Source organism: Magnolia sinica, chromosome 7, assembly GCF_029962835.1.
Source record: "Magnolia sinica isolate HGM2019 chromosome 7, MsV1, whole genome shotgun sequence".
Classification (NCBI taxonomy): domain Eukaryota; kingdom Viridiplantae; phylum Streptophyta; class Magnoliopsida; order Magnoliales; family Magnoliaceae; genus Magnolia; species Magnolia sinica.
The window spans coordinates 69,537,691-69,563,039 of NC_080579.1; the positions used below are offsets into that span (position 1 = coordinate 69,537,691).

General features: G+C 43.6%; 1 protein-coding gene across 1 annotated transcript; it reads right to left on the reverse strand.

Moving 5' to 3' along the window:
- Positions 1-2,146, reverse strand: LOC131251432 (DELLA protein GAI1-like). The gene has a single exon (XM_058252122.1). The coding sequence runs from the start codon at positions 1,959-1,961 to the stop codon at positions 234-236; it is 1,728 nt and encodes a 575-aa protein (XP_058108105.1). The 5' UTR covers positions 1,962-2,146; the 3' UTR covers positions 1-233.
- Between the last annotated feature and the right edge of the window lie 23,203 nt (positions 2,147-25,349).

Genomic DNA, 25,349 nt, shown 5'->3' on the forward strand with positions numbered 1-25,349 from the left:
TAAAAACCTAAGAGATCTTCGATTTTTTTATTAAAAATATTTATAAATACACATTGAGATGGATCCATTCAGATTAAAAAAAGAAAAAAAAAAACCAGAAAATACAAAAATTCAAAGAAAAATAAAAAAAAAAGAAAAGAAAAACAAAAAAGAGAACAAGAGCCGGTCGTGTCCGAGTCCAAACTCGGGAAAGATTCACTCTCCCTCACTCAACTGAGTCGGCACCACTAGCCCTACACCTGTTCGACGATATGCCAAGCTGAAGTCGCAATGAGCGGCCTGGTATGCCAACCCAGCATCAAACAACCGTTGTTCTCCTCCACTCTGTACCCATCCCCACCTGCAAACAGCGCCAGCAGCATGCTCGCCTGCTTAAACGCGTTTGACCCAAGGTGCACCGGCGCGAACCCAGCCCCACCCATTCTACCCCGCCACTGCCCCAGCGTCTCGTGCCGCTCCACCCGCTCTGTCCCCTCACACGCCACCACGTTCAGTATCTGCCTCCCCAGGTACTCCTCTGACATCAGCTGGTCCTGCCCATTCGGCGGCGACATCCCACACCCCTCTAACGAATCGAACATCGTTGAGTAGTAGTGCAGTGCTTCGTTAAACCGGTCTAGGAACACCGGTCCGTTGTGGTTTGCCTCCTGCTCTACCACTGTCACAATCGTCGGCTGCACCGCCTTCACAGTCGCCAGCACCTTGTCGATTGCGCCAGGCCGAGCGAGCAGTGGGTGCAGTTCGAACACTGAATTAACCGCCACAGCCTCGACATCGCCAGGCCGGACATCGAGCATGTAGGGCTCAAGGTCTGCTAGGCTGTTCGCAACGAACCCTCGGTACTCAAATTCGATATGGATCGTCTCCGCCAATTGGGCTAATTTCCAGCCTACCTGCTGTAAGGGGTCTGTATTGTCAGGCTGAGGTGGGCCAATTCCCGTTAATCGAAAGGCCGGCGGGCCGCCTGGGCGTAGCGCCAGCGCCTGCATCAGGGCAGGCCATTGGAGTCCTTGTTTCATGCTGAAATCGATCACGTGGACACGGCTCTTCCCGGCGAACGCCTCCAGGATCGCTTGGTTGGCGGTGAAGTGAGCGAATTTCAGGTACGGGCACGCTTCGTAGAAATGCATCTGCAGGATATCGGATAAGGACGAATCGAGCGGCGACTCCGGGGGGCGAACCCCGTAGATGCGCTGCGCCAGCGCCTTCGCGAAGAACGTGGCCACCTTCCGCATCGCACCGGCCTGCGAGGCGGCCAGCAGTCGGATCTGCTTCACCAGCGCCTCCGCTACCTTGAGGTTGTCCTGCTGTACGGCATCCGCGCAAGCCATCAGCGCATGGACGAGCCGAATCCCGTTTTCTTGCGAGTCGACCAGGACGACTGAACGGGCCGACTCGACCGATTCTGCCGACGGTGCCAATTTCATCCGCTTCTTCTCAGGTTCCGCATACACGATCTCGCCGGGGATAACGCGTAGATCGCAATCGGAACTGAATATACGTCGGTCCCGGTTCGAATTGGGGAAATCGACGGTGGTGACGGTGGAGGATTCAGGAGCGTCGATGAATTGGGGATTTACAGACGGCGCGACAGACGGATCGAAGGATAGAGGAGGTGCGTTGAGCTCGGAAAGCATGGATTCGAGCCAGGTGGATAGATCGGAAGGGTTGTAATGGACGGTGTCGGATGAGAGATGGGAGATTCCATCCTCAGGCGCGTTGCAGAGTACCATCTCGAGCTGCTCCAGCTTCTGGGCGACCTCAGCCATATCAGAGGCTCGGACCTTGTATCCAAGTGCGGCGAGTAGCTCGTCCATGCCCGCGTCTGACGATTGCAGAGGAGGAGACGCGTCTGGCGGTTCTAAGATCTTCATCTTACCGTTGGATGGCATGGTTGGAGAAGCGTAGACGTTGCTTCTGCTGCTACTGCTACTACTGCTTTCTTCGTGCTCCCTCTTCATCTCTCTCTCTATCTCTTCTCTTTTTTTTCTTTTTTCTTTTTTTTTTTTTTTTTTTCTAATTTTCTGTAGAGAAATAAGAATGCATGGTTGGGAAGAGGTGTGTAAGAAGGAAGGGTTCTCTCGTGACGGGCTCGAGAGTCGATGGGATGGAGATGCGTCTGAGGATAAGGGAGGGTAAAAAAAAAATGCGAGAGAGGAGGTTTGATATCTTGAAGCCGGGAGATACTGAGTTATTTGATACTCTCGCTGCCTATGATGCTTAATACGCAGGAACTTAGAAATTGTATAAGTGGCTTATTTTAATACAAATTAAACCGATTAAATTGTGGATCCCACTGTCTCTACTTTTCCATCTAAAAATATGATCTTTTTAAGAATTAGAGTGGTCTGATTGATGGACCTTTTGTTTTTAAGTAAGAATAACCGTCCAATAAATATGTATAAAAATCTTATATTATTTCCTAAAATAATAATAAGTTTTGGTTAATCATACATCTGAACTACTACCTATGGTTCGGACCGTTTTTATTTTTAATTATTTACATGTCACGTAAGGAATTTCTAATTGCATGAGTATTATGCATCACGCTTTGCGGAGTATCAAAGCATTTCTCTTTACTTTTTTCGCAATGCCGCTTTCCTCTCTCCTTCGGGCAATAGTATTCTTTTTAATTGGTGGTGACTGTTTAAACCCACCTGAAATAGTTTTATGGAAATCCTGACCGTCCAAGTCAGTGACCCAGCCGTGGATGTATTATTATAAAAATATTCACTGAGAAGTTGATATTAAATATCTGATTTTTGTTTTGGATTTGATCTAGTAGTTGGATGTTTAATCATGTTTATGATTAATTACTTGTGTCATTTTAGGTATTTGCAACGGTCATACCGGGACCCACAATCTGTACGGTCAGGATAGCTGTATGTTAGTGTGGAGGAGGATGAGTTACATCGACATAAAGTTGTGTGAAACTCACAACAAGAACTTCGTCCTGTTCTTTTTTATTTTAAGGCTAGCGAGAGAACTCCAGCTGGATCTCTATTATCTACGTATCTTTAGGAAGAATTGAAGAGCTCTGATGCATCAACCGTTATGGGCCTGTTGGGTACAAGTGGGGCATTGATTTAATGATCCAGGCTCTCTTTATTTTATTTGGAGGATTTTCCATATCGTTGTTGTCCAATGTTATTTCGAATTGCAAGATCTAAGCCATCAATTAGTTAGGATTCTCTGTGGACCACTTCTGTAATTTTCAACCGTTTATTATGGTCCACTGAACAAATGGTTTAGATCCTATGATGTGGGAGATTCTTTGTTATTTCTCAATCTGATACACTTACCACAAGATCAACGGTCAGGATTACAGCAAACGGGCCATTTTTGCACGTTATGGTGCACCGCGTCACTATTCACGATGTCTAGCGTTAGTACATCGTAATACCCATTTCTCTCTGTCCTGCCGCTGGAGGAATCATACGGTGCACAGCTCGTGTATTCGCGCATTATACGCGGGTTTTTAATTCTGGCAATTGGACCCATGGTTCAGAGTACAAACATTTATCTGTCCAACTCCATCAAAATGTTCCAATCTGTAAGATCAGGACCATCAATATCTGGACCTTTTCAATTAAAAATGGACTGATCTCGTATTTCCCTTTTTCAACCATTTGTTTTTAGGACACCAATTGGAAATAGAGCATTTTCCTATCATAGAAAAATTATAATCATAGTCTATCCATAGAGGGACACAACAGATCAATGGTCTGGATTTCCAAAAAAAATCTTGATTTGTGAGATTGGAGGGCCCGAGTAGAATGTGGAAAGAGAGGATCGCGTATGATAGAGAAATGGTGCTAGTTGAGATTCCCCGGCGACAGGTGAAGGATCGAAGAGTCGTAACAGCACCGCTAACTTTTTAGCTCTTTCTTTTTCGCCATCAGTCGATCGCGTACTCACTCACCCACCTGTTTTCTCTAATTACTAAATTACCCCTCGATTTTACCCCTGGGATGTGGGAAATCATTAGTCGCCAAGCGTCCAACGTTAATGATTTCCTCCCTGCGGATGCCGACTGTGTGGTGTTGCCAACACCACCCCTATCTGTTGTCTGTTGATGTGTTGGACATTATCCAAGCCGTCTATCCGTTTTGTCCGTTCATTTTAGGTAATTAGCACAAAAACGAAAAAGATACGAAGCTGAATTAGACCACACCACTGGAAACAGTAGGTATATTGACATCCACCATGCAAACCTTTTTAATTTTTTTTAGCCATCCTACCGGTCGATAAGGTCACTCAGGCCTGGGTGAGGGGAAAACACAAATTAGAGCCTGATCCAAAGGGCTTGTGGCCCCGAGAAGTTTTTAATGGGGGGCATTAATCACCACTTTTTCTTGTGTGGTCCACTTTTATCTTCGGATTTGTTTCAGTTTTGAATCCATGACCTAAAATTAGGGAGCAAAAAGAATGGACGACGTAGATATAAAATACATACATCACGCTGGGCCCCACAGCGTGCAACACATTAAGACTCCCTTCAATCCCGTGCGGACGTGGATTGCGTAGTGACCCCTTACATCTCCGTGTGCCATGGTGACGTTTATTTGTCATTTTTTAAAGGTTCCCGTAATTGGATTTCACCACCATTGGTTACTTGAACCTTTGACCTGATGTTGATACTCTCTCAATTTTTATTATTATTATTTTTTTTTAATAGTTCACCCACTTTCAGTTCACATTTCACTGTTATCCACCCCACGAGGGATCGATGTCAAGACCTCGATGTTGAAACAAGGTATCTTTCACTCAGTCTACCACTTGAACTATGGCTCAGGGTGCATACTCTCAAGAGTTTATCACTACGGTAAGAGTAAGGACTACTTTGGTGTTGATACTCTTAGAGTTTATCATTAGGGTAAGAGCAAGGACTTCTAGTTATTTGTCATTTAATTTATCGAGAGACAGTGTCACACATATACAACTGTCAATAGCCCACTAGGGCTGGGCCAGGATTTATCTAAGTGTAGCCCATGTTGTTCGTCTAAATGCAAGGGTAGGCATGTTCCAGGATAAAATGGTCCAATCAAAGTATGGTACCAGCTAGATCCCAAACATGAGAGAGAGGAAACCGGTGCATTGGTTATTGCCGCGTGGTTGGTTCGGTTGGAGTGGAGAGGGAGAGCTACAACAATAGCTACTGCAGTGGCCACAAGGTCATGTGGTTTGTCCACGGCCGGACAGAAAGAAAGATGGGAGACTTGACCCTGTGTTAGGCTTGGCCCAAAAATCAGCTCTATTGGTGATTAGGTCAACCATAGGCAAAGCTCACCCTCCCGGATGTTTCCGATTGGTGTTGCCCACCTGAATCACATGCATGCCTCGCATTTAGGTCTTGCACCTAAGTTTTGGCATATAATTAATTAGAGTGGACTCCGTATGACCATCATGGTGGGTCCTATAAAAATGACCATCATGGTGGGTCCTATAAAAATCAAGGGTGGACGTCTGGCTTTCAACTATTCCTTTTATTAATGAGTCGGGATCGTCTGTTATCTGGTCAACAGGGATTTCCTGTTACCCTAATCCTCATTGGTCCACATCACCACTCACTTTAAAAATAATAATAATAATAATAAAATAATTAAAAAAAAATAAAAATAAAGCTCCGGACTCCAAACCATTAGGGTAACAGGAAATTCCTGTTGACTAGATAACAGAGGATCCGGACCTCTATTAATGCCCACCTTGAGCCGGTTAAAGGACTTTGATTAGGCATGATTTATTTGGCTGGAGGAATGTTTATTTTTTATTTTTTATTTTTTACATGGTTTTGCTAATATATATATATATATATATATATATATATATATATATATATATATATATATATATATATATATATATATAGATATATATTTTAAATGGAATTTAAAGGGAAGCTGACCCTTAATTTTTTATGGGGCACACTGTGAATTATATGTGAGATCCACTCCAACCATTAGATCCCACATTGGGCCCAGAGCCAAAAAATTAGGTTGACCTGTGATCAAGGTGGGGTGCATGAATGGAGACAACTGGGAGAGAGACATCCACCCTTGATTTTTAGAGGGCCCACTACGATGATTGTATAAAATCCCCTCCAACCATTAGATGCTACACCAAAACTTGGGCCGTAGACTCAAAACTTAGGCCAATATGAGATTCAGGTGGGCCACACCAAGGGAAACAATTTGGAAGGTGAAAGTGGGACCACACCAAGGGAAACGGTTTGTAGGGTGAAAGTTGCATTATATACTATTTATAATTATGTGGTTCACTTGAATAACAGATGACACTAATTTTTAGGTTCTAGGCCTAACAACATGTGACACTTGGTGATTGAGGTGGATTTCACATAAACACCGTGTGAAGCCACCCTATAAGGATATTTTCCTTTCCACCCCTGATTTATTAACATTAATTAATTGCTAATTTCTAATTGGGTACTTCTAGACTTTCTTTCATATTCTAAAATTGCCCATGTAAGTAATAGTAGGGCTGTACATTGAGCCGAGTCGAGCTGGGCCAAGCTCGGCTTGACTCGTCCGTGTTATACTCGAGCTTGAGCTCAACATTGAAGCTTGGCTTATTTGCCAAAGCTTTCGAGTCAATCTCGAGTCGAGCTAGTGGTTCGAGTCGAGTTGAGTCGAGTTTGTTCATACGCCAACCTAGCGCCCAACCCAACCCAAACCCACACTTGACTCAACCCGACTCAACCCAGCCCCCACCCCGACCCAAACCCTAACCCAACTCAATCCAATGCGGTCGGGTAGGATTTTTCGGTAAAAACTTATAAGTTTTAACTTTTTTTTAAAAAAGTTAAACATATTATATATATTTAATATTAATATTAATATTAATATATATATTATTAAAATATATTACTCAAGCCGAGCCAAGATCGAGCTCGAGCTTCAAGTTGAGTCAAGTTCGAGTCGAGTCGAGTTGAAATGCACCATGGTCGAACTCGGCTCGAACTCAACTCGAGCTTTAGAAAACAAGCTTGACTCTCCCTAAGTCAACCTTTCAAGCCGAGTTAATCTGAGCTGACTCGAGCCGACTCAAGCGAGCTTTTCGAGCTAGCTCGACTCGTGTACAGCCCTAAGTAATAGGCAGGCCAGGTTGGGCTATACACAATCCAAGCTTACCTCAATTAAAAAGGAGCTTGAATTTTAAGCACAAGCCCAACCCTCGGGTCTGATACCCAGCCCAAGTTTGGCCTAAGGTGGGCTAAGCCCAAAGCCCTAATGGGCTAGTGCAACCCATTAACAACCCTAAACACACACTTGGATAAAGGGAAAACACAAATATCAGCTTGATCCAAAACTTTTGTCTCCCCTAGGAAGTTTTTAATGGTAGGCATTAAATGTCATCGTTTCATGTGGTGTGATCCACTCAAGCTTCAGATATACTTCAATTTTGGATCATGCTCTAAAATGAGCTAGCAATACAAAGGGACAACATGGATATATAAAACACATACATCATGGTGGCTGTAACGCCCTGAAATTCGGGGGTCGAGCATAACTCAGCTCCCGAGTTCCAAAACATCACTTATGCAACATATTTAATGATGGATGTATGTTGACTGTATTAGTACATAAAACATGGAATAGATTAAGCCAAAACACAGATATGATTCAGGGATAAGTGAATAAAGCAAGCGGAAGACTTATAGAAAAATATGTGTACAAGTGTAAACCCCTGAATTACATATACAAGCCAGATCGTATGAAAGTGTTACTTAACAAAATTATAAGTATCAAATTACATCATTTAAGATCCTAAAAATAATCCCAGAGATCCCGCGCATCAGACCGAGGCTCGCTAGAACCCGTCTGAAAACTGCATATAAGAGAAGGCAGCCTCGTCGTCATCCAGCTCCCGCTCTGCCTCAGACGTCGCATCCACATCTGCAACATCAGGGCCTAAGATAGAGTCTGGTGGGTGTTTAACACCGCCCCAGAAACGTGGGAGTGAGTGATCAACTCAGTGGAACAATAAGGCACTGGTTAACATGTTATCAGTTCAATCAAACAGTAATGATAAAGCAGGACAATTAAATAAATCCTAAGTACTCTTGTTAATGCAAGGATGTATGCAATATGATGCGTGCCCTCACGCGTACACCCTCAGCGTCTTCATCTTACGTTACGCATGACATCGCCTCAAAGTGCGCCACATCTACAAAGCACATGCAAATGCGGTGCATGGATATGATTACCAAGTTGTTATTAGTCCATTTCACACAGCAGGATTGGGAAGCTAAGATACCTTCCTTATGTCACCATCCAAACAGTGATCCATACTAGGGTCGTCAATCCTAGACATCTCATACGATCATATGTTTGAGGTCGTAGCAAAGGGCTCGTCACCAATCAATGCACGCCTTTCATGCCCTTACTACCACAGTTCGGCTCGTCACCTCCTTGCGGTATCCAGGTATGCTCGAGGTCACTACAAAGGGCTCGTCACCAATCAATGTAGGCCGACAGCACGAATATAGTTTCCCATACCACCATAATCGGCTCACGAGTTTAGTTGCTCACTGGTCACTACGGGGAAGCTCGTCACCCCAGCGTAGGCCGACAGCTCGACCACGGTGTCCCATACCACCATGTCCGGCTCATGAGTCTTAGCGGATCAAGGTACCATGGTTCTAAGGATTTCACTGGTAAGTTCGGTACCCTAGATTCAAACAGTAGCGTCCAATACATGGTGAACATACATCGGACAATCGGGTTACTTGACGAACTCGACTAGCACGAGCGCACGTTGAGTTGAACGACATAGAGTGCGCAAACACTCCGCGTGGCCAGACCACTGCCGCCAACTCTAATACGGCTCGGGTTCGTCTAATACGTCCTACGTGGCGAAAGCAATCTCAACTACGAGCATAGGGTCAATTACCGATTTCCTAGACTAAGGCATAGTCCCAAACATCTTACACTACTACAGATATTCGTATGGAATGTAAAACAATAATGAAACAACAACTCAAATCATGGTACATAAGCACTTGAGGAATATCAACTTAACATAAATGTAAGCATAGGAGATGCTTGAATTTAAATAACATGGAATGTAACTTACATAAAGGAAATCATGCGCATCAATAGGAGTATTGAGAATCACTTCTCAACGCCCACAAATAGTGTAATAAGTTACACTTAGATCATTCATGCATTTCTACAAACACTTAGCATACATGGAACAACATACATGACGTATGTTGAAATACATACACTTAGACAATTCCTTTTATCAAGGAGTTGTCATACATGCATCTAACATACATACATGACAAATAATCATGGCAAACATAAGTGCATATTTTATACGTATACGGTACTTTATAAATACACATAGAATACACAAATCTCAATATAACACATGCATATCAGGAAAGCAATGTAAACACAACGTTTGGCATGTGAAATCTCATCCATAACAAGAATAAATCATTCACTGACATTGAAAGCCTTGAAAACCATAACCTATACACTTAAAGTCCGCACCTTAAGCAAAGAAAGAACCACCGAACTGATTTAGACGAGTTGTCTTCGTCAACAGCGCTAGAATACCCTAAAATAAGGATAAAAATGAGATACAACAACTCCAAAACTAATCTAAGCTCTAACACAGGTTAGGGTTAGGTTAACTTACCCCCAAAGAACTCAGAACCGTCAGAAGAACGATTCAAAGTGAAGGTTCGAAGATGAAGAAGAACAAGGAAGAATCCAAGATGATTCACCAACTTATCTCTCTCACTTTCTCTCTCTTTTCCACTCTCTTTCCAAGCTAGGGTTAGAGAAAAATCGTATGGAAAAGAGAGCTAGGGTTTAAGGACTATAAATAGGCCTATATTTGATGAAAATAACCCCAGGGTCAAGGCATACTTAGGTTATAACCAAAGTAAGACTTTCTCGATCCAACGAAGCACTTCTGGTGGGCCTATAACCACGAAAGGTCGGACTTAAGCTCACTGACCATAGATCTAGGTCAGGCTGAGTTTTCATACCGATCGGCTCTTCAGATCAGCCGTGGCGGACCACACTCAATTCAACGGTCACGGAATCTCGATCAGGTCCACAAGCACTAGGATATGCCTGGGCCAACTATCCTGATCAGAGGGTGAAATTGGGTCAGAATCCAACGGTTAGATAGCTTAAAATCGTCGCGCAAGCGACATGACTCAGATTTCATAAAAACATACTAAATATCCAACCGTTCTCACACTCTTCACTCCGAGCTCAAACAAATCGACCCAGAACATCACATGGACTTGATTTTCAAGGTGATGGTCAAGCCCAACTCAGTGACCGCAACAGCCTAAGATCATCGCCATCGGACTTTCGACGCGCGGTCCAGGTCCGATTCAGATCTTCCAAAAATTCCCCAGAATAACTGGAGTTAGCGATGGATCCCAGATTTCAGAGTAACGTAGCGCTCACTAATCTACACGTTTAGAGCCATGCAGATACAATTTAAAGTGATTGATGCGAATTTCACAAGCAATCGAGTAAAGCGCTAATTACCCCAAGAACAACTACTTAAGGAAAGATTAGCACAAAAATTCCAAGGTCGTTACAATCTACCCCCCTTAAAGAAAATTTCGTCCTCGAAATTCATACCTTCATATAAGCCTCAAGGATCAGAGGGTAGGTCTTCCTGACCTCAGCTTCAGATTTCCAAGTAGCCTCTTCCACTCCATGATGCGTCCATAGCACCTTCACAAGAGGGATAACCTTGCTACGCAATACCTGCTCCTTCCTGTCCAGAATACGCGTCGGTCGCAGTACATAAGTGGCATCCTCACTCAACTGCACTTGCTCCCAACTGATAATATGCGAAGGATCAGGAACTTACTTCTTCAGCATAGAAATATGAAATACGTTATGCACGCCCGTAAGAGGTGTGAGCAAAGTAAGGCGGTATGCTACTGCTCCCACTCGATCCAGAACTTGAAATGGACCAATAAATCTCGGCGTCAGCTTCCCCTTCTTACCGAACCGCAGAACTCCCTTCATAGGAGAGACCTTCAGAAACACATGGTCTCCCACTACAAACTCAAGCGGTCGACGCCTCGTATCAGCATAACTCTTCTGCCTACTCTGCGCTGTCAAAAATCGACGTCGAATGATGTCAACCTTCTCAGAAGTCACCTGCACCAACTCTGGGCCAAGCAAACTACGCTCACCAATTTCTGCCCAACAATGTGGTGCTCTGCACGGGCGACCATACAATGCCTCATAGGGAGCCATACCGATACTCGCCTGAAAACTATTATTATACGCGAACTCTGCATACTGAAGACAATCATCCCAACTGTCTTTGAAATCCAAAACACAAGCTCGCAACATATCTTCCAGGACTTGATTCACGTACTCCGTCTGCCCATCTGTTTGCGGATGAAATGCGGTGCTGAACTTCAGTTTCACACCCATTGCTTCCTGGATACAAGTCTAGAAGATAGATGTAAAACGCGTGTCTCTATCAGACACAATCTCCAGGGGAACTCCATGCAGACGCACTATCTCCTTGATATACAACCTAGCCAACTCGTCTGCAGAGTAAGTGACTCTGATCGGTAAGAAATGCGCCGACTTCGTTAATCGATCGACGATCACCCAAATAGAGTCAAATCCCTTTCTCGTCCTTGGCAACCTAGAAATAAAATCTATAGAGATGAAATTCCACTTCCATTCAGCTATGGGCATTGGCTGCAACAACCCAGGAGGTCGGCGATGCTCTGCCTTGACCTGCTGGCACGTGAGACAACGAGAAACAAATTTAGCAATCTGGACCTTCATATTGTCCCACCAATAAGATCTCTTCATATCCTGATACATCTTCGTGCTACCTGGATGCATCGCAAGTTTAGAACTATGAGCTAACTCGAGAACCTCACGTCTCAAGTCAGGGATGTCAGGAACACATAACCGGCCACAAAAACGTAGGCCCCCATCAGAACTAACACTCCAGTCGGAGTTCTCATCTGTACCAACCCGCTGCCTCATCTTCACCAAAAGCTCATCATCTGCCTGAGCTGCAACGATCCTCTCGTCGATAACGGGCTGTACACGAATGTGTGCGATAACCTCATACGGCTCAACCACCGTAAGCTTCTGCTCAAAATCGCGCACGAACTCCAACATATCCCACTCTGCTATCATCAGCGGAACCGCAAACTCAATAGCCTTCTTGCGACTCAACGCATCTGCCAAAAGGTTCGCCTTACCAGGATGGTAAGAAACATCGAACTTGAAGTCCTTCAATTTTTCCATCCATCTGCGCTGCCTCATATTCAAATCACGCTGCGTGAAAATATACTTAAGGCTCTTGTGGTCGCAAAAGAGCTCGAACTCCTCACCATAGAGGTAATGCCTCCAAAGCTTTAATGCAAAGATGACAGCTGCTAATTTCAGGTCGTGCGTAGGGTAATTCTCTTCGTGTTTTCTCAACTGACGCGAAGCATAAGCAATCACCCTGTCCTTCTGCATAAGGACACAACCCAGACCAACGCGAGAGGCGTCAGTATATATAATATACTTAACCCCTTACTCTGGTAATAGTAGCACAGGGGCGGACATTAACTTGTCCTTCAGTTCTTGAAAAGCTTCCTCCGCCCTCTCATTCCAAGCAAACTTCAAATCCTTCCGTGTCACTGCGACAACGGTCTGGCAATCTTCGAGAAGTCTTGAATGAGGCATCAATAATAGCCTGCAAGACCCAGAAAGCTCCTTATCTCAGTAATTGAACCAGGTTGCTTCCAATCCTGCACTACAGCTACCTTGGCAAGATCGACAGCTATCCTTTCCTTGGACACCACATGACCCAGGAACTTGACTTCCTCTTTCTAGAAATCACACTTCTTGAACTGCGCAAAAAGCTGATGCTTCCTAAGAGTATCCAAAACCGCTCTTAAGTGCTCCTCGTGCTCTGCCCGGCGCGCCGAATAAACCAAGATATCATCGATAAAGACAATGACGAATCGGAACAGGAATGGCCAAAACACCCTGTTCATCAGATCCATGAACATGGCCGGTGCGTTCGTCAGACCGAACGACATCACAAGGAACTCATAATGACCGAAGCTAGTCCTAAAAGCGGTCTTCTGCACATCCCCATCCTTGACGCACAACTGATGATACCCTGACTGCAGATCAACCTTCGAAAAGTACCGTGCCCCCTTCAACTGATCAAACAGATCATCAATCCTGGGCAAAGGGTACTTATTCTTCACAGTTACCAAATTCAACCTGCGATAATCAATACACAATTGCAAGGAACCATCCTTCTTTTTCACAAACAAAACAGGTGCTCCCCAAGGAGACACACTGGGCCGAATAAAACCCAATTCCAGTAAACCATCTATCTGCTTCCTCAACTCCTCCATTTCACTCGGAGGCATACGATAGGTGGGTAAAGAAATGGGCACCGCACCAGGCATAAGATCGATAGCAAAATCAATCTCACGCTGAGGAGGTAATCCAGGAATCGACTCAAACACATCTTCAAACTCTTGAACTACCGGCGTACTAACTAACGCCGATTCGGCCGAACTCTCCAACAAAGAATAATAAAAATCAATACGAAGAGGGTAACTGACCTGAACTGGGAAAGTAACAATCTCGCCCTTAGGTCCATGGATCGTCACTGATCTAGCTTCACAATCAATCTCAGCTCGCATCCTCGTGAGCCAATCCATACCCATAATAACATCGTAGTGATAAAGCGGTGCGACTAGCAAATCAACACGGATCGATCCACTTCCCAGATCGACCAAACAATCCATACAACGCTTGTCCAAAGCAGAGGAAATCCTCGTAGCGGTAGTAATCGTCACTCCTTGCATAGGAACAGATCTCAAACCCAAACGCCTAATTGCTGCATAAGAAATAAGAGAAGTAGTGGACCCTGTATCCACTAGCACAGAAACGGGAATACCTTCAATATGCGCTGTCACCTCAAAGGACTTCGGCACCAAGTCAGACATAGGCGCTTCAGCTGAAAGCGCATGAACACGAGCCTACTGCTGACGATTCGGCGGAGGAACCATGGGCCGCTGAGGTGGCCGGTACAGAAGTTCTGAAGGATGGATGAGCTGGCGCTGATCGAAGAGGAGGAGGAGAAATAACCTGAGGCATCGGACGGCTAACCCTCTGCGGTGGAGTAAAACCACCTGCTCGCATACGGGAGAAGCAGAAACGGTCCAAGTGCCCCATCTTCCCACAATAGGAACATCTAAGATCAGCTCTCATCTGCTGAGCGGGCGGCGCTGAACGCCTCAAAGGAGAATCAACTCGCGGCCTCTTGCTGAGGAAAGGTGCACCCTGAAAGTCCGGTCGCGGCCTAGGAACCATCGGTGCTCGCATGCGGGACGCTCTATCTTCGTCCTGCTCTGCTCGCAAGGACATGCTCACCAGCTCCGCATACGAAGAAATGCTAGCACAACAAATTTTTGATCGGATCTCAGGTCTCAATCCCTCAGAAAAATGCCGCATCCTCATCGGCTGATCACCCAGGATCAAAGGAACATACCGCCCCAACTCAGTAAACCGGTTCTCATACTCCGTAACCGACAACCCTCCCTGGCGGAGGCGAAGGAACTCACTCTCCTTCTCATGTCGATACGTCACCGGGAAATACTTCTCGTGGAAGCGCGCCTCAAACGCCTGCTACGACCACACAAAATCCTCCTCGACAGTGCGAAGTACACTGTCCCACCACAAACTGGCCTCCTTCTCAAACATGAAGGTGACAAGCTCAACCTGCTCGACCTCAGAGCAGTGCAACGGTCTCAGCATCTTAGAGATGCGGTCAATCCAATACTCGGCCTCCTTGGGTCTATGAGAACCTGCAAAAGTAGGAGGCCGCAAGCGCTGGAATCGCTTGAATGTGCTGCTGGCACTGGCACTGACACTGGCACTGACACTCCCAGATGGAGGCATAGGTGAAACAGGTGGAGTCGCCCCCACAGACTGAGCAAAGATGCCAGCCATGGAAGAGAGGAACTCCTGCTGCTGCTGGTGCTATTGCTGCTGAATCTGCTGCTGCTGCATCAACAGCATCATCTGCTCAAACCTATCAACAAGTGGAGCAGACGAAGGTGCACGGCTCGGCTCAGGAACCGAGGGCGTGAGTGGAGGAGCCATAGGTGTCGACCCAACACCGGCCTAAGATGGACCCGCCTGCGGATCTGACTGGCTATCGCTCAAGGGAGGAACCCCAGCAAGCGACTCAATCAGAAAGAGATGGGCCGAAGTCTTCGAACCCTTAGGAGGCATCCCTACATTCAACAGAGGATGCAACCTGTCAGATTCTAAGTCACATAATCCATCCACACAACAACACAGCACAACACAACTCCAAAGACAAACAACATGCATTCCATTAATCAAAATCGTCGCAATACAAGTAGTGCAGCAATACATGAATCACAACTAGGAAAGCATGAAAACAACAACATCTACAACTTTAAACAACCACAACAACTACAACAACCACAAACAACTACCACAACTACAACACTACAACACTCCAACTACAAGCCAACAACGGCTACACATAGAAAGAAAAATACCAAACAAAGTAAAGGACGGCCAAGACGACAGCTACTCGTCGGAATCAGGAGATGGAGGCAGAGCACCCTTATCCTGCAAGCAACACAGGATAGACTTCAGAGTCCAAGACATCTTCTTAAACTTATGTTTAACAAGGCCTCGAAGATCAACCATATCCTGGCATAAAGCAGCTTGCCCTTCTTCAAGCCGTGTAAGATGGACATCTCTGACAGACTGCTCTGCGCCCAACTCTGGCGCCACAGGAGGAGAGCTATCACTCGAATCCTGTGCCTCATCTCCTTCCTCGTCTTGCTCTGTTTCTTCCTCAGACTCCGCACCACCTTCAGCAAAACTCTCTTCATCACCGCTCTCAGACTCAGCCTCACCCTCTGAGGCAAGCCGACCAGAACCAACCTCCATCAGCTTAAGAGTCCTCAAATTGATATAACGAACAGGGACCGGCTTCTCAGCTCCAAGCCTATAGCCAAACTCATGTGCAATCCTGCAAATGAGGCGGCCAAAAGGGAGCGACTCGGTCCTTCTACTCGAACGAGCGATGAGAATAATCTGGCACAGGACGTACGTCGGCACACACAACTTCGCTTCCTGCCCCACCTGATACAAAAAATCCACCATCAGGCGCATACACTCGCTGCGGTTGCTTCACCTTGGATATACATTGAACGTAAAGATGTGGTGAAGCAAACGGAAGTCGTCCGTCATGAAGGAAGCCAGAAGACTCCTATTCTGCTGCCATTCGACCAGACGACCACACAAGGATCGGGTGCGACGATCCCTCTCATGCACACTGTCCACATTCTTCTCGCTAGCATGCACTTTACCAAGTGGTACTCTCAGGAGGCGGGATATCAAAGCAACATTGACAATACCCACACGACCACTACCACAAGGAATCTTGAACTGCAGAGGCTCCAGCGAAGGCTCCAGAATATTGGCATAAAAGGCCCGAACATTGCTAGCATTCGCGCGATACTCGCCTTCGAACAAGGGACCTCAACCAGCCCCTTCTAGGCGCTCCAACAAGAAGAACTCACCAAAGAGCTGCAGATCAACATGAGCCTTAAAAAGGACTCTACGGCCTTCATAGACTCCATGCGACAATTCCGCTAACAAAGTCCTACTAACGGGAGCTCGAGGATCGAGGTCTCGCTTCGTCTGGAACTCGCGCGTGGCGGACGTGCTAACGGCGGCACCTCTCAGCCTCTGTGCACGGGTTAGGCAGCTCGGCCCGGCTTCATCCACGGGCGCTCTCTTCTTCCCCATCAAGGAAAGAAGGGAAGAAATAGAAAAGATGGCCGTCACAATCTCAAAGAGGGCCATGAGAAATGAGAGAAAGAGAGATATAGGAAGATGGTGAAGCTTCCACACAACTATTAGCCAAATAGGGAATGCAAGGGCTCAAATGAGAAAGAAAGAAAGAGAAATCAACAATGGGAATGAAGTTTTGAAGATGGGGTGATGGGTTTGCACGAAAAATGGAGGAAGATGAAGATTTGGGAGAGATTTGAGAGAATTTGGAGAGGTTTTTGAAGAAAAGGAGAGCTTGGGAGTGGGTTTTGTGAAGGAAGTAGGTAAAAGAAAGGGATTAAAAGGTGGAACCGTGGAGAGGTGGGCCACATTAGACCTAGGAATGATTGGCCCGCTGCGGCTCGACCCGCCAAGCCCGCTGACCGGCGATCCCTCGCCGAACCGGCGATGGCATCGCCGGTCTCTGGACATATCGGCGATGCCTCGCCGTTTTGGTGAGGCCCTCCTGGTCCCCCTTGGTCCAAAACACGTGGTCCCCCCTGGGTCCCACAGAAAATGCCCCGATTGGCCCATTGCGTAGTTTGACGCCTATCGGGTCATTTTGACAGAAATCTGATTCAAATAACGATTTCTTGCAGGTTTAAAGATGAAAAAGGGAGGATAGACCGTCTAAACTCATTAATAGAGGGTCTAGGAAAGGTTTCGGGTCGCTGTGTGTGATCAGGTAGGAGTACAGACTCGATCTCGGCGAGGGTTTTCAGGAAACTTTCGCCGATAGGAACTACGGAGCACAAACACAAAAGCGATAATAGACCCGCACCCAAATACACTAAAGTGACGACAACGTGCGGTGTGTGACCATAACCCAGGTCCGGTTTAATCCAGATCATGCTCTGATACCAACTTGTAACGCCCTGAAATTCGGGGGTCGAGCATAACTCAGCTCCCGAGTTCCAAAACATCACTTATGCAACATATTTAATGATGGATGTATGTTGACTGTATTAGTGCATAAAACATGGAATAGATTAAGCCAAAACACAGATATGATTCAGGGATAAGTGAATAAAGCAAGCGGAAGACTTATAGGAAAATATGTGTACAAGTGTAAACCCCTGAATTACATATATAAGCCAGATCGTATGAAAGTGTTACTTAATAAAATTATAAGTATCAAATTACATCATTTAAGATCTTAAAAATAATCCCAGAGATCCCGCGCATCAGACCGAGGCTCGCTAGAACCCGTCTGAAAACTGCATATAAGAGAAGGCAGCCTCGTTGTCATCCAGCTCCCGCTCTGCCTCAGATGTCGCATCCACATCTGCAACATCAGGGCCTAAGACAGAGTCTGGTAAGTGTTTAACACCGCCCCAGAAACGTGGGAGTGAGTGATCAACTCAGTAGAACAATAAGGCACTGGTTAACATGTTATCAGTTCAATCAAACAGTAATGATAAAGCAGGACAATTAAATAAATCCTAAGTACTCTTATTAATACAAGGATGTATGCAATATGATGCGTGCCCTCACGCGTACACCCTCAGCGTCTTCATCTTACGTTACGCATGACATCGCCTCAAAGTGCGCCACATCTACAAAGCACATGCAAATGCGGTGCATGGATATGATTACCAAGTTGTTATTAGTCCATTTCACACAGCAGGATTGGGAAGCTAAGATACCTTCCTCATGTCACCATCCAAACAGTGATCCATACTAGGGTCGTCAATCCTAGACATCTCATACGATCATATGTTTGAGGTCGTAGCAAAGGGCTCGTCACCAATCAATGCGCGCCTTTCATGCCCTTACTACCACAGTTCGGCTCGTCACCTCCTTGTGGTATCCAGGTATGCTCGAGGTCACTACAAAGGGCTCGTCACCAATCAATGTAGGCTGACAGCACGAATATAGTGTCCCATACCACCATAATCGGCTCACGAGTTTAGTTGCTCACTGGTCACTACGGGGAGGCTCGTCACCCCAGCGTAGGCCGACAGCTTGACCACGGTGTCCCATGCCACCATGTCCGGCTCATGAGTCTTAGCGGATCAAGGTACCATGGTTCTAAGGATTTCACTGGTAAGTTCGGTACCCTAGATTCAAACAGTAGCGTCCAATACATGGTGAACATACATCGGACAATCGGGTTACTTGACGAACTCGACTAGCACGAGCGCACGTTGAGTTGAACGACATAGAGTGCGCAAACACTCCGCGTGGCCAAACCACTGCCGCCAACTCTAATATGGCTCGGGTTCGTCTAATACGTCCTACGTGGCGAAAGCAATCTCAACCATGAACATAGGGTCAATTACCGATTTCCTGGACTAAGGCATAGTCCCAAACATCTTACACTACTACAGATATTCGTATGAAATGTAAAACAGTAATGAAACAACAACTCAAATCATGGTACATAAGCACTTGAGGAATATCAACTTAACATAAATGTAAGCATAGGAGATGCTTGAATTTAAATAACATGGAATGTAACTTACATAAAGGAAATCATGCGCATCAATAGGAGTATTGAGAATCACTTCTCAACGCCCACAAATAGTGTAATAAGTTACACTTAGATCATTCATGCATTTCTACAAACACTTAGCATACATGGAACAACATACATGACGTATGTTGAAATACATGCACTTAGACAATTCCTTTTATCTAGGAGTTGTCATACATGCATCTAGCATACATACATGACAAATAATCATGGCAAATATAAGTGTATATTTTATACGTATACGGTACTTTATAAATACACATAGAATACACAAATCTCAATATAACACATGCATATCAGGAAAGCAATGTAAACACAACGTTTGGCATGTGAAATCTCATCCATAACAAGAATAAATCATTCACTGGCATTGAAAGCCTTGAAAACCATAACCTATACACTTAAAGTCCGCACCTTAAGCAAAGAAAGAACCACCGAACTGATTTAGACGAGTTGTCTTCGTCAACGGCGCTAGAATACCCTAAAACAAGGATAAAAATGAGATACAACAACTCCAAAACTAATCTAAGCTCTAACACAGGTTAGGGTTAGGTTAACTTACCCCAAAAAAACTCAGAACCGTCAGAAGAATGATTCAAAGTGAAGGTTCGAAGATGAAGAAGAACAAGGAAGAATCCAAGATGATTCACCAACTTATCTCTCTCACTTTCTCTCTCTTTTCCACTCTCTTTCCAAGCTAGGGTTAGAGAAAAATCGTATGGAAAAGAGAGCTAGGGTTTAAGGACTATAAATAGGCCTATATTTGATGAAAATAACCCCAGGGTCAAGGCATACTTAGGTTATAACCAAAGTAAGCCTTTCTCGATCCAACGAAGCACTTCTGGTGGGCCTATAACCACGAAAGGTCGGACTTAAGCTCACTGACTATGGATCTAGGTCAGGCTGAGTTTTCATACCGACCGGCTCTTCAGATCAGCCGTGGCGGACCACACTCAATTCAACGGTCACGGAATCTCGATCAGGTCCATAAGCACTAGGATATGCTTGGGCCAACTATCCTAATCAGAGGGTGAAATTGGGTCAGAATCCAATGGTCAGATAGCTTAAAATCGTCGCACAAGCGACACGACTCAGATTTCATAAAAACATACTAAATATCCAACCGTTCTCACACTCTTCACTCCGAGCTCAAACAAATCGACCTAGAACATCACATGGACTTGATTTTTGAGGTGATGGTCAAGCCGAACTCAGTGACCGCAACAGCCTAAGATCATCGCCATCGGACTTTCGACGCGCGGTCCAGGTCCGATCCAGATCTTCCAAAAATTCCCCAGAACAACTGGATTTAGCGATGGATCCTAGATTTCAGAGTAACGTAGCGCTCACTAATCTGCACGTTTAGAGCCATGCAGATACAATTTAAAGTGATTGATACGAATTTCACAAGCAATCGAGTAAAGCGCTAATTATCCCAAAAACAACTACTTAAGGAAAGATTAGCACAAAAATTCCAAGGTCGTTACAGTGGCCCCCACAAGTCTTGACACCACGTAGCTAGGTGGTGTTAGGTCACCATGCAATCCCTCATCCATGTAGCCTTTATAAATAGGACCATTATTTCATTAATCCAAGTCATTTAACCATTAATTCTAGATTTTTAAAAAATTCAAGTTTAGATGCTCCCTTTCCATTTTCTGATTCACCAGCTTGATATGATCTCTTTGTTACAGTTCAATCAAACATGAGACCACATGTGTTAACGAACAACCCATATTCAATCAAATGTGTGTGATTAAGAGAGTGTCGAGCATGCTAGAGTCGTACTCAACTTGAATCGATTGAACACTTGCGACCCTAGGTGTCAAACCAACCATAGGATCAGACCTATAAAGGTTGACCTAACTGTCCAGCTACCAATGTACAATGATAATGTGATTAAAAATGGAGGGTTAGTCCTTCTAATGGGATTTTTTTTTTACCTTGAGCTAATGACTTTTCTTTTTAATGGTGATTGTAGGCCTTAAGTTTCTCAATAATGCATTAATAAATTAAAAGAATTAAAATAAAGGTTAATTGTTGATTTTATTAATCTATAATTATGATCAATACAATCAACGAGAACATAAAATAAGCAGAAAAAATAAATAAAAAATAAATACCTACAATTGCCTATGTGGATAAACAATTAAGGTAAATGGTCAGTAGGATGTGATTGATGTGATCTTACAAGATGAGCTCGATTAATTGAGATATGATAATGGAGGGTCATGGATATTTACACTACTCTAGGTGTATTGTAGTGATGGTGCTAGATAGCAATGATCTAAATGATGCTAAGCTCCAAATTTTCTTTAGTGGGGTCAGAGAAAAGTGGAGGGATCTAAAACTAAATTAAGATAAGACAATGTTACATTATGAGAGGTTATGTGTGATAGCTTGGTTGGTACCTTGAGCTCTTCTTCATGTGCTTCTTATGTACATTGTGGGAGGGGCAACTATATTGGGTTTCCTTGGTTGCTTGGGATCCTTAAAAGTTATAGATCGAACTGTATTCCAATCGGATTTGGATTCCTCATCGCATCCCTTAATTTGATTTTAATTTAAGAGAAATATACTTCTCGAACCTTCATAGTCTCCTTAAAAACAACAATCGTCTCTGAAAAGTTTTTCATTTTAACATGATTGTGTGAGGTGGCTTTGCCGAGCATATCTAGATTGTGATGTATTTTCTATCTTGACAGATCTTTATAAGCTTATTAAGCATGTTGCTCGACCACACATGCTACTCATGTGAGGGCTATCGTGACCTTCTTCATAGTGTCTTATTTATATATGTGCGTATGACTTTGAGCCATTCTCTTTTTGCCCAGTGACGTGTCACTGAAGGATATATGGTGAAAGATATTGTCAAGGCGCAAGTAGGATTTCATTAGTTATTCGTATATAGTGTCAACACGTGGTGGCATCTCATTGGTCCACATGGAAGGGCAAGTGTAAATACTCTCCTTATAATAAAGACATTACCTGCATTGAATGATCACATGTGTTCGACCTACATGGGGCCCACTGCATGAATTCCATCCGATCTATCCATCAGATGCTCCCTAATGTAAGGCTTAGATTTTAAAATCTAGCATGATACATAACTCAACTGAGCCACACCAAGGTTAACATAGGGAGGCATCGACAACGCTGAACAGTGACACTCGTTCTATGAATGTGAGGTCTACTGTTTACCTGTCATCTAACCTAGTTATCATATGCACCCCATGTAAACTTTGGTGATGATTTCTAGGTTTCTATATCTAAGATGAGAAGGTGCACCCCATGTATAGTTTGGTTTCTACATATAAGTCATGAATATGTCCCTAATATATTAAAGAATCATTAGTCCTACATAAATAAAAATAAAGAAATAGATAAAATAAAACTTAAGCTTTTAGGCCATATAAGTTCCCATCATGAATACTATTTTCTATGCATAAACCACTCGGATCATGAGTCCTATATTAATGTAAGTTGGATATAAACTCATGTCTATATCATATATGTTAGTCATATCTCATATAGTTCATAGCTAGGTATATGTAAATTGAGTCTAAGAGGCCGGTCTTTGTTAAAATTGTGACACTAAAATCACTATGGGTTTGTTCAATTTTACAAGCCCACATGACCCGTGTTTTACATGCTAATAAGGCCCAAGTGCTAGTAGACCCTTCAAGGGGTATTTTTGACGTTTCTCTCTTCAAATGATGGTTTTTGGGGTAAGTTATGTTAGGGTTAAGAGAGAGTTATGATTTTTGGGTTGTTTTTGGTGTTCTAAGAGCCTCCAAGGGAAGAGAGTAAGGGTTTTTGCTTTAAGGTTTCTCCATCCTTGTAATCTTCTTTGAATAGTAGATTGATCATTGCATTGTGTCGTGATTTTTTCCTATATGGGTTTTTCATGTAAAAATTGTGTTTTCTATATGCGGTTGCTTGGATTTTCATTTTCTCTTATTTGTTTCAATCTGAATTAAAGTGCTTCCGTAGGACCGGTCCTTCAATAAATGGTATCAAAGCGAGGTCAGTTTGTTAGTTTGTTAGTTTGGATTTGAGATATGGTGTCAATGGGATCAAATGTGAAATTCTATATAGAAAAATTTATGGGTAAAAATAACTTTAAACTATGGAGATTGAAGATGAAAGCCATCCTAGTTCAGTAAGGGCTACAATGTGCACTCTTTGGAAAAGTACATCACCCGAAATATGTAAAGAAAGAAGATTGTAATGAACAAGATCAAAGGGAAATTAGTGTTAGTGCACTTATTAATACACCTTGTTTGTCAATTATGTGTGTCTGTATGTCAAGGAGTTGGTTGAGCCTTTAGAAGTTGAAGACCGAAGATACATAAAGACTATAGCATCAATGAAGTAAAAATTATGTAAATTAGGTGCCTTGGTAACCCTGACCTTGACCCAAAACAACTTAAACTTCTAAATGATCCTAACTTTAATTGGTAAACCTTATTTGATCATCCATTAGCCTTAGAAGCCCCTTTTGAACATGCTAAGATAGGCTATAGAGGTCTTGAGTGGCTGAAAATCAAACTGTCTAAAACCAGCCAACTCAGAGTGAGTTCAATAGATTGAGCAATCCTCGATCGATTAAACTCTGCCAAATTTGTCCAGCGAGTTCTCTAGACTAATTAGATGGGTTTCTATTGATTAACAACACTTGGTCAATCGATTGAAGGTGTCATTTTTTGTAGGTTTTATGATCATTGGAACTTAACTCCTTTATACAAGGCATTCGATCTTTGGGCATCGATATGGGTTCCTGGTGTAATAGAAGCTTAGGAGATTCCCCACTCATATCTCACATCCCTAACCTTCAAAATCCATAAGATATAAGTCATATTCATTGTGTTCATCACTTAAAAGAAGTTCCAACCTCAATGAAGATGATGAACTTAATCTCCACCTTGTTCTAAAGAATAGACTTGAACTCATAGTAAAATCATTGTTTAAATCCTCTAGAACACCTATCTAGGTGAATCTCCTAGAAATTACAACCTTTCCATGAGTTATAAGAGACTCACTTAACCTCCCATCACCTTAGTCACCTCGATAGAGCGTCGCATAAAAGGCGTTTAATCTTGGAGCTAAAGCATTGACAAAGTATCAACATCAACGATTAGGGGAACACTTTAGGAGTGGATTCAAGCATGGGAGAGCTTTGAAGAAGCGACTCAAGAATGATGTATTAATAAGGCTCAATTCGACAAGTGTCAATTAGTGAGTCTATATTCTCTTTCCTTGTGTAGGATTGAGGGTAAAAGTTTGTAGCTCAAACTCGATAAGTTCTTATGCATGACCTAGGCTATTGTGTATGATCGAATTCACCGGTCAAGGGTGTGTACATGTTACTCTCTGTTGAAGCCTCCGACTGGAGTAAACATAAGTCTTTAGACTAAGATCAAAGTTTTTGGTTAGCCAATAAAATCAACTAAAGTCTCTTATGGGAGCATCCAGTGGGAGTGTACGTTAGGTAAGTCCTTGTGTAGGCCACCGAAACGGGTGTGTACGTGGTAAGTCCTTGTGTAGGCCACCAACACAGGTGAATATGTGGTAGGTCCTTGTGTAGGGATGTAAAGGTTAGAGGTGAACCTGATTTAAAACCTTCGATAGTGAATACTACTACACTCAAGGAGAGTGTGTCCGCCTAGAATGGAGTAGGGAAACCAAACTACTATACATGCTTGTGTATTGTTATTGTAAATTGCATACTTTTTATTCTTGTTTATATGTTTGATTAGTTAAATCAAATGTATACTTGAATTGGATAATATGCTAGGCAACTAACTTGTAAAGCACACACATGCTTACTATCAATTATAGACTAGTTGCCTAATTGGTATATCTTGTATAGTCTATGTATTGGACCCTTTATTATCTTAAAAGCCTTAGATTTAATTATCTTAATTTAAATTGGCATACTAATTTAAGTATGTAATTGTGTGTTAAAAGGTATAAATTTATTTGATCTTAATCACTCC

Bases quoted from the DNA above. Each gene is read 5' to 3' on its own strand.
- LOC131251432 (XM_058252122.1), bottom strand. From the start codon at position 1,961: ATGAAGAGGGAGCACGAAGAAAGCAGTAGTAGCAGTAGCAGCAGAAGC.